The 10,302-nt window shown below is 48.8% G+C and overlaps 1 protein-coding gene across 1 annotated transcript in view; it reads left to right on the forward strand.

The window, feature by feature from the left end:
* Positions 1-7,378: 7,378 nt before the first annotated feature.
* Slc35f2 (solute carrier family 35 member F2) overlaps positions 7,379-10,302 on the forward strand; it is a 45,726-nt gene continuing 42,802 nt past the window's right edge. The window contains exon 1 of the mRNA XM_055622387.1: positions 7,379-7,718. Within this exon, the coding sequence (XP_055478362.1) occupies positions 7,492-7,718 (227 nt within the window). The 5' untranslated portion in view covers positions 7,379-7,491. The remainder of the gene's footprint in view (positions 7,719-10,302) is intronic.

Here is a 10,302-nt window from a genome sequence, read left to right on the forward strand (position 1 = left end):
GCCGTTGGGCAGGGACTGGATGTTCTGTCCCCGGGCCTCCCGCTCCTTCAGACTCCAGCTACCTTCTAGCTGTGAAAAACAGGGAACAGCTCCAGCCAGAATTGCCCAACCTAGCCTTCCCCAAACTCCTTACCCACAGAAACCACAGACATCAGAAAACGACTGTCTGAAACCACAGGGATTTGGGCTGATTTGCTACACAAAGCAGACAGTCGCAGGTACTCGGAAGGGTTAGTAAGTGGCTGTCACTTGAACTTCTAACAGGTGAGTTTACTATGGATCCCCCAAACCTATTTTCCTTTGACTAAAAAACAAAACAACAACAAAAACCTCGTGGATTCGTACCCACAGATCCACCTAGTATATTTTAATCCTGCTACCACAATAAAGCAGGGTGACCAGTACTCCTCAGTCAGGGGTGAGCTCACTGTGGAGCAAAGTTAGGAAGTGCTACTCTCTCGGGGTGGGGATGGAGGTGGGGGTGCTGTGCGTAGCAAGACAGGCAGTGTGACTTTACAGCCACAGGTACTGGTTGCCTGTGTTTCCTGGCCTCATTTTCCCTTTGGAGTGTAATGCTGAACCTAATATATGACCAACTCAACCATAATAGAATGTTTTCAAAATTAGTAATATGCCCAGAAGATGGAGACAGATGAAGGCAATCTCTCCTTACTTATTCACCTAACCCCATTCGTGATTGCATTTAACCACTGCTCCCGCCCCCTGCAATTCCTTTTGCTGCTGTTGCAGTGAGGCACGAAATTGGAGATCTCCTGAAAGAAGGATTGGACTGGCTCCAAAGAACCCTTGCTCAGATGTAGCCCATGACAGCTCAGTCTCCAAGTGGGTTCCCTAGTAAGGGGAACAGGGGCTGTCTCTGACATGAGCTCAGTGGCTGGCTCTTTGACTACCTCCCCCTGATCCGAGAGCAGCCTTGTCAGGCCACAGAGGAGCACAATGCAGCCAGTTCTGATAAGACCTGATAGGCTAGGGTCAGATGGAAGGGGAGAAGGACCTCCCTTATCAGTGGACTTGGAGAGGGGCATGGGAGGAGATGAGGAAGGGAGGGTGGGGTTAGAAGGGAATGAGGGAAGGGACTACAGCTGGGATACAAAGTGAATAAACTGTAATTAATAGAACAAATAAAAATTTAATTAAAAGAACCTGATGACCTTAATCAACAGGAAGCAGCTAAGAGAACTGTGACTCTTCTCCCACTAACCCTTTCTCTCTCCTCTCTGGTGTTGGGGTACTGTAAGGGATTGGAGTGGAGTAATGAGAAATAGATTTAAGAAATATAAATACAAGAGTTTTAAAAAAGTATGTCAACAAATGGTGCCCAGATATGTTGGGCTTAAAATAATGGGTAATGCCATAGAGGAAACAGCAGGGTATAAATAGATGAATATACTGTTTCAGGATTCGAGCGTTAGGTTGACTGTGGCTGCTACCGCTGGTTTCATTTCTGATTTACTCCCAGAAGGAATTCTCTGGCTTTGCTTCATCATCTCCCTGCATTCCTTTTAAGAGGATGTTAGGAGAATGGTCGAACAATTAGAAAGGATTGCAGAATTGGCCATGCAAGTAGAAAATTTGTGGGTAGGTGTTGAAATGCGTGGAAAGCAAAAAGTGTCACTGGTAAAGAGAGAATACCTGGCTACTAAGAGCTGAAATTCTCCACAAATGCCACCCAACCACCCTGCTTCATGCACTTTTGGGGTCCACTCCCCATAGCCTCTGGGTAGGCTGGGGAGCCGGGAGGAGCAGGAGGCTGTACAGGCTGAAAGGGATAAAGAGAAACAGCCCATTTCAAGAAAAAAAAAAAAAAAGATTAATTTTGAATAAACTGAGCTGCCAGAGAAACAGCCTCAGAATTTGAGATTATCATAACTAGCTTCCCCAGTAGTCACCAAAAGTTTTAGATATTGAAATGCTCAGTGCAGCCTCAGAGCTTAAAATGGTTGGTGTGTTAACTCTGAGAAATACAGTACATTCTGCCAAAGAAGTGAATGAGTCATTTCTGGCAGCACTGAGTTACCTGCAAGAATGCTTAGGTAACTTCTGGCCATCAGGTACCTAGCTCAAAGCTCAACAGCAAAAAGTACAAGCCAAAAAAAAAAAAAAAAAAAGAAAAAGCATGAGCCGATGTAGGCAAGAGCAGCCCAGAGTCATCAGGTTATAAAAGAAATTATTGATTAAAAAATGGTTTGCTTCCTTGATCATCTCCTTTTAAGAAAGCAACAGCAAGTTTCATTTCTATTAAAATAAAAGCCACTTTTTTAGACAAAAAAGGGGAGAATGTTGTGGATATAAATATGTTTTTGTTTTAATCCCAGGTGTGGGGTGTGGGACTGATTTAGATGGTCATGGCAGCAGACTGTTTGCCTCACGCAGGCTCCGAGAAGAGCGCGTTGCCAGCCAGCTGCAGACAGTTTAAATATGAGGACTCTGGAGAGAGAATAAATGCCAGAGCCCAGAGAATGTTGGGGAGCTCCAAGAAAGAACAAGGCTGCTGCTTCCCCTTACGGTTCCTGTTGCTGTTGATGAAGTGAGACAAGAAGTTGGAGATCTCCTGAAACAGGGACTGGGCTGGCTCCAAGGAACCCAGCGACCCTAACCAGCAGGAAGCAGCTAAGAGAACTGCGTCCCCTCTCCCACTAACCCTTTCTCTCTCCTACCTGGTGTTGGGACGCTGGAAGGGATTGGGGTGGGGTAGGGAGAAATGGTTATAAGAAATATAAATAAAGGAGTTTTTAAAAAGTATGCCAACAGCTCACTACAATGCACAGGCTGGACCCACACCCCTGGCTGTGAGGCAGCTTCCTGCCCTAGTCTTCCAAGTGTTGACAATTAGAATGATCCACCAGCATGCCCAGCTTCCTTGCTTTTCTGGTTCACATAAACAGAAGTGAGCGTAAATGTATGTGCACAATGCATATGCAGATACAAAGATAGTTAGTTCTTTTATTGGTGGCTCTCACTAACGGAATCTTGTTGCCCAGGTTCTGCAGGCTGCTTGTTTCACCTGACAGCGATCCCAACCTTTACAAAGTAGCCTATGTCTCCCTGACTGCTGTCACAGTGCCATCGATGGTGGCTTAGAGTAGGGCAAATTCATTTATTCCTTCAGAGGTCCAGAGGCCAGAGGTTCAAGATCAGTTTTACCTTGTTACAGTCGAGGCTGACGTTGTCAAAGCTGTTTGTCCTGGAGGCCCTGAGCTTGCAGCGGCTACCTGTACGTATGGCTGGCATACATAGTCTCCTAGCTTTAGGGTGTACCATCCTCAGTCTCCCCTGCTTCCCTCTGTGAGGACACTTCCTTTATGGGTCCACTGGACAATCCAGGGCCACTTTCCATCTCGGGATGCAGCCCTTCATCAGAGCTACAAAGTCCCCTTTGCTACCTAAGACAACCACCCCAGTTCTACATATTCAGCCTGCATTTGGGGGCTGTGGACATCTCCAGCCGACGCATGTGAATTTTTTTTAAAGATTTATTTTGTTTTTTAATTTTATGTGTGTGGCTCTTTTGTCTGCATGTGCGTCTGTGTGTGCTATGTGAGTGACTGGCACCCGTGGATATCCTGGGACCACAGTTACGGATGGTTCTGATTTGTGGGTGCTGGACATCGAACTCGGGTCCTTTGTTTTGTTTTGAGGCAGGCTCTCGGTATGTAGCTCCGGCTGTCCTGGAACTCACTATAGTTGAGTTTCTTCTAACACTGTAGGACAGTCTGCAGCTCACAAGATCTGCCTGCCTCTGCCTCCGCCTCCTGAGTGCTGAGACAAAAGGCATGCCACCATCACCAACTGCATGTCAACTTTCAATCTCAGCACAACTAGGGGACTGTATGGTACATGCTTGCTGTTGCTTATTTCCTATTTTAAGGACAGAGCCTCGCTCCGTAGGCTAGAGTGGCTTGGAGCTCAAAATGTAACACACACTGTCCTCAAATTTAGGCGGACTTTCTGCCTTGATCTCTTAAATTCTGGGGTTACAGGTGTGAACCAGCAAGCCCATCTTATTTGTTTTGTTTGTTTGAAATAGACTTCCATAGTTCAGGCTGTCCTCAAACTCCCTGCACTGCACAGGAGGCCCTAGAACCTTTGCTCCTCTGCTCCCACCTTTTTTGGGAGGGCAGATTGAACCTAGAAACCCCAGGCACACTTAGTTCATTCTAAGCACGTGGCTTACTACCTTGAGATACCTCTCTGGCCTTATTTTAAGGTTCTGTGTGTACTGATACAGTCCATACCTTTCTCTATAATCACACATAACACAAGTCTAGTAATCTGGAGACGCTTCAGGGAAAGTTCTAAGAGTTACTTCAGCAGGGAGGCTGGGGTGGAGGGGCAATCCAGAGACTTCAGGGAGCTGGCTGAGGGCAGCGTGACTGACAGTAGATGGAGCACGTTTTAGCCTATTTTTTAGGAGAAACTCTTCTGGAAGGCCGACTCAGGGGTGGTGAAAGTTCAGCGGCCTGGGGCTAGAAGACAAAATTCACCTCGGGTCAGAGCTAGGTGTGGTGATAGCTGCATAATTACAGCTCTTGGGAGGCTGAGGCAGGAAGGTCGTGATTCCTAGGCCAGCCCAGGTAACATAGGGATACTCGATTCTAAATAGATTACAAACAGCCAGGGGGTGGTGGCGCACGCCTTTTATCCCAGCAAGCAGGAGGCAGGGGTAGGCAGATCTGTGAGTTAGAGTTCCACGACAGCCAGGGCTACACAGAGAAACCCAGTCTGGGAAAGAACCAAACCAACCGCCGCCACAACCACCCCATCGATCAGTGAAAATCTGGTTGACAAGCACTTTGTTCTGCTTAGTCAAGAGGAAGAAATGATTCAGTCTTATTTATGAAGCAGAGAATGGGAATCGGGTCATTTGCAGATCTTACAAGAATATACGTGAGTACAGGGTTCTGGTGAAAAATGCCACATTGTCCCTTTTCTTTTCAGACAGAGTTTCTCTGTGTAGCTCTCTGGCTATCCTAGAACTCACTACGCACACCAAGCTGGCATCCACCTGCCTCTGCCTTCCCAGTGCTAAGATTAAAGGCCACAATGCTCAACAATGTCACACTGCCAGCATGTTTAATGGGCTATTGTTTGAGCTCTCCATTCCCCTCCTTCCTCATCAACTATAGACAGGGTCTCATGTATCTCAGGCCGACCCTGAGGTCACTATGTAGCTGAGGGTGACTTTGAACTTATCCAAGTGCTGGGACTACAGGCATGTGTCACCTACGGGGACTGGAACCAGACCCTCACCCAGCTGGGTGAGCACCAGCGGAGCCAGGCCTCCATGTGCCTCTGGTGTTCCCAGAAGGCTTCACCAGGCCGTCTTCTCTGGTCATTTAGTTTTGAGTTTTACTCTCTTGCTTCAGCTAGTTGTCTATACACGCACAATGCATCTGTCCATCTAAGAAAATGAATATATGTCTATATCTAGCTGTCTGCCTTGTCTGTCTACGTAATTATAACTTTGTGTGTTTGTCTATATCCCCAGCCAATATGTCAACATTTATTTTGTGATAATATTTATTTTAACAATTATGAAAATAATTTCAGTCTCAACTTAATCCTGAGCACTCTATATCCACCTAACCCATTTTATTCCCCTACCCCAAGTGTTTGTAAGGCAATTTGGATTAAGTCCTTTTAAAGTTAGAAAAAAAAAAATAGCCAGGTGTGTTGGCGAACACCGTTAGTCCCAGCACTTGAAAGGCAGAACCATTTCTGTGAGTTTGAGAGTCGTATGAGCTACACAGTGAGTTGCAGGGCAGCCAAGGCTAGTTAGACTCTGTCTCAAAACAAATCCCCAAAATAAGTAAGTAAAATTAGAGTAAGTCCCAACAATCATTTCAGCTAAGCATGCCAAATGATTGCATGCCAAAACCCTCGGGAGGCTGAAGCAGGAGAAAGGCCCTAAATTGGGGGCCAGCCTGGGCTACATATTTGAGTTTCAGGCCAGCTTGCTTTACAGAGTGAGATTTTTGTCTCAAAAAAACAAAAACAAACAGAAAATAATTACATTTAAACTTTACAGCACTTGTAGTTAGTAAAGTTAAGGGCTTGTTTAGCTACATTTTTCAAAACCTATTCCCTTTTTAATATAATTATTAAGATTTATTATGTATACAGTGTTCTGTCTGCATGTACAGCTGCACACCAGAAGAGGGCGCCAGATCTCATTATTGATGGTTGTGAACCACCATGTGGTTGCTGGGAATTGAACCCAGGACGTCTGGAAGAGCAGACAGTGCTCTTAATATATATATATTACATGGATTTGATTGTGTGTTTGTGTGTGCCACTGCCGCATGTGGAGTTCAACTTCACATGGCAGCGATCTGTTCTCTCCATCCACCATGTGGGCGCCAGGAATTGAACACAGGCTTGGCGAAGGGCACCTTTATGAGCCACACACCGCTACCCCTGCCTTGTGTTTCTGAAGCAGGATCTCACTGACCTATTACTCACGTTATTCTAGGCTAGCCTCGAGCTCAAGGCGATGCTCCTTCTTCCGCCTCCTAGGAGCTGCGACTAAAGGTGTGAGTTACCAGCTGTTTAAAACCTGGTTTTTCTTAGTGCCTCTTAAAGAACCACCTGACCTTCTGCACCCACAGTCTTCTAGAACCCACCCTTTACTGTGTTCCTTTATCCACAAAGGAAGGGGTTAGGGTTAGGGGTGAGGAGGTGGGGAGAGGTCTCTACACCTTTTCTTGTCTTTCTGGTCTCTCTCAGGGGGGAAAAGTGCTTAACCAGCGCTACAGCCTTCCTGTCAGGAGAGGCAGGGACTCTCCCACCCCACTTCTTCCCTCTCGCTCCTTCTGGCTCCATCCAAGCATCAGAAGGCGTGGCCAGGGCAGCACTGAGCGTGACAGGGCCACCCAACACACCCACGTGGCTAGGAGCAAAGACGCTCTTCCCTGATCTTTGTTGGCCTTCTTCAGTGGTTTCATGGAGGAGGAGGGGGCCGGGACACGGGGGCGGGCTCAGTGGGCTCCTCCAGCTTGCAAAGTTGAGGCGAGCCCCGACTGGCCGCCTGGAGGACTTCCGGGAACCAGCCGCGGTAACTTCTTATCGGATCACCGAGTGCAGATTTCAAACAAGGGACCGTAAAATCCTGAAACGCGCCGGGCGCGGTAGCGCCAGCCTGTAAAATCCAAGCCCTCCGGAAGCTGAGGCAGGAGGACGGCCGCGAGTTCGAGCTCAGCCTACACTGCTAGGTAGCGAGTTCCAGGATCGTCCCTGCTACGAAGTGAGACCTTAGGTCAAACAAACCAAATCAACTCCACCCACACGGGGGTGGAGGTGGGGGTGGGGGGCGGAGAAGCCCAACCCCTCGGTCTCTCGGATTTACACTGTGTCCCACCCCGCGCGGACTCTAGCGGAGGAAACGAACCTGCCCCTTTCTGCTCCGGCTTCCCAGAGGGGCCAGGTGGGGCTCCGCGAAAGCCTGGTCTGGCCCCACGGGCTTGACAGTTAATGATTTGTCGCCCGAGCCGGGCGGAGAAGCACCGGGACGCGAGCGAGCGCCGCCTCCTGTCTTCCGGGCCCGAGCACTTCTCGGGGTTCCGGGCGCGCGAGGCTGGTGGGGACCCCATGGAGGCCGAGGCGCCGGCGAGGGCGGGGGTCGCCGAAGCCCGGGAGCCGGGCGCGGTGGGCGCTGCCGGCAGCCTGCTGCGCAGGGTCCGGAGCAAACTCTTCACCTGGTGAGCGCGGGGCGGGCCTGCGCGGCGGGGACCGAGGCGGGGGCGGCGGGCCGCCGGCGCGCACGTGTCTGCGGGGCGCGCACCCCGGAGGTCGCGGTTCACGGGCGGGCCCCCGCCCCCACCCACCGCGGCGGGGCCCTCCCGAGGACACGCGGGGATCGCATCCGACCGGCGCTGCGAGGCGGGCCCCTCGTCCCCCCGCCGCAGGGTGGGAGTCACCGTGGATGCCGCGGAGGAGGGCTGCCCAGCCCGGGCGCTTGGCAGGTGGAAGTGCTGCCCTTGCTGGCCCGGGGCCCGCATTCCTTCAGAGCGGATCGGTGCTCGCCCAGCCTGGTGATCTCCAGCAGGAGTTCACTCAAGTGAGAAAGCGGGGTTAAGTTTTGTGCTGTTGGGAGCCGGAGGCAGCGTCTGCCCTGTTTCGGGGCCTGAGCGAGGCGACATGGCCACCTCGGGAGCCACGGTCCAGGGAAGCAGGTGGCTGATGTCACTGTGCTCTCTTGAGCTGTAGGTGGAGATGTTCTTAAAGAGTTGGCAGAGACTCTGGGGAAAGCTTTCCGTGGTCACTGGACGATTTGCGTTCTGGAGACACACAGAGGCTTCCATCCAAGTGATGAAATCCATTTACCGAGCACTCACTCCGTGCCAGGCACTGCGCTTAGCATTTATGTGGACAATAGCACCGCATCTCCTTCGCTTTAGGATATGGCGCTATTGTTAGACCCACTTTCCAGGTAGGGAAACACAAGGCCAAGCAATTAACCTGGGAATTAGGAGAATGCCAGGATTACAGGCATGCGCCACTATCCATCCTGGGCAATGAATTTCAGTTGAAAGATTTTGAAAGCTATGCCCTTGGAAAGGGATTTCACCTTCAGAGCTGATCGATAAATGTGTATACATGCAATTTTTTTTTGTCATAAATAAGCATAGTTTTAAATAGATGCGCGTGTTCAAAGGGGCAAATTGGCCCCAAGTTGTTCATTCTACGCCAGCTGTGTAATGTCCTGATAATTTGGCAGTAATTGATTAGCGGGGAGACGTTACAGTGGCAACCAAGGGCACAGCCTTTTAATTCAAATCTTAGTGAGTTAGCTTTGGAAAAGTCATGGAATTCTTGTGTATCCTTTTTTTTTTTTTTTTTTTTTTTTTTACTTTGAGGATCGTTGCAGTACTACGGCAGTGTGAGAGAGTTCATGCTCTACATGGGTCAGGCCCGTGGGTTCATTTCTCAACAAGAGAGCAAGAGAGAAAAAAAAAGGTGTGTGTGTGTGTGTGTGGGGGGGGGAAGGCAGGATGGCTCAGTGGTTAAAGGTCCCTGCCACCAAGCCTGATTACCTGAGCTCAATACCCTTACACTGACACAACGGAAGGAGAACCAATTCCCCAAAATTGGCCACCGATCTTCACACGTGTGCTGTGGCATGCATGTCCACATATAATACACATACAAACACACATATAACACACACACACAAAATAAGTAAAAAGTGCAAAAAAAAAAATCAATAGTCTTTCACACCACCCTCCCCCCAATCTGATTACCCTGAAGGGCGCTGAGAGGATTCGTTGGTTGACCAAACAGCCTGGCCCATTTCAGATCCTGCACGGCTTAGTTGTCACCATCAGCTCTGTCCATTCCCTGGTAATGGGAACATGTAACTGGGGAGATGCCAGTGAGGGGTAGATAATCCAGCAGATAGCTCAGCAAGAAGTTCGGAGAACTAGCAAAGACGATCTTCTCTTCACACCGTAGTGTTTCAGGTGATGTGCTTTGTAGTCAGCAGATTCTTCTGTCCCTCAGTGAGGTTTACTTTGCACGTCCCTGAGGGACCTTTACTTTCCTCTTTGTGTGAGGATGGTTTGTGGCTATCTTACACGCCGAAGGATGGGCCTGCTCAACATGGCTTAACATCACTCGTGCCTTCTGCACAACCCTTAGTACAGGAATGAATGAATGAATGAATGAATGAGTAGTTGAGAGATGATAACGTTCTTTTTTTTCCCCCCTACTTTTCTTTGCTCATAAACCATTTCTTTTCCTGATCCAGAATTGCATGCCGGAAAATCAAATTAAGCACGACAATATTTATGGACTCTAGAGCCCATAAGCAATGTTTTCTCTCATTCTGTCTCTGGTTCCTCACACCCTTTTTTATATAGTGTCTCTCCATGTCCTCAGGCTGGTTGCTAACTCTTGTGTTGTTAAAATGGTCCTCTTGCCCCAGCTTCCTGCGTGCCTGAAAGGATGTGCATCTGGTTGCTGTGACAAAGTTCATGAGGCACCCTTTCCAAAAAGTGTGCCACACTGAGTGCCTCCCCTGTTGATCTTTATTCTGATCTGCAACTTTTTTCTTTTAGATGTATTTATCCATTTTACACAAGTGCTCTACCTGCATGTACGCCTGCATTCCAGGAAGAGATATTAGATTCCAGTATAGGTGGTTGTGAGCCACAATGTTGTTGCTGGGAATTGAACTCAGGACCCCTGGAAGAGCAGTGCTCTTAACTGCTGAGCCATCTCTCTAACCCACAATTTCTCTTTCTTTCTTTCTTTCTTTCTTTCTTTCTTTCTTTCTTTCTTTCT

Source organism: Psammomys obesus, unplaced genomic scaffold, assembly GCF_907164565.1.
Source record: "Psammomys obesus unplaced genomic scaffold, mPsaObe1.curated_primary_1811, whole genome shotgun sequence".
In the NCBI taxonomy this organism is placed as follows: Eukaryota; Metazoa; Chordata; class Mammalia; order Rodentia; family Muridae; genus Psammomys; species Psammomys obesus.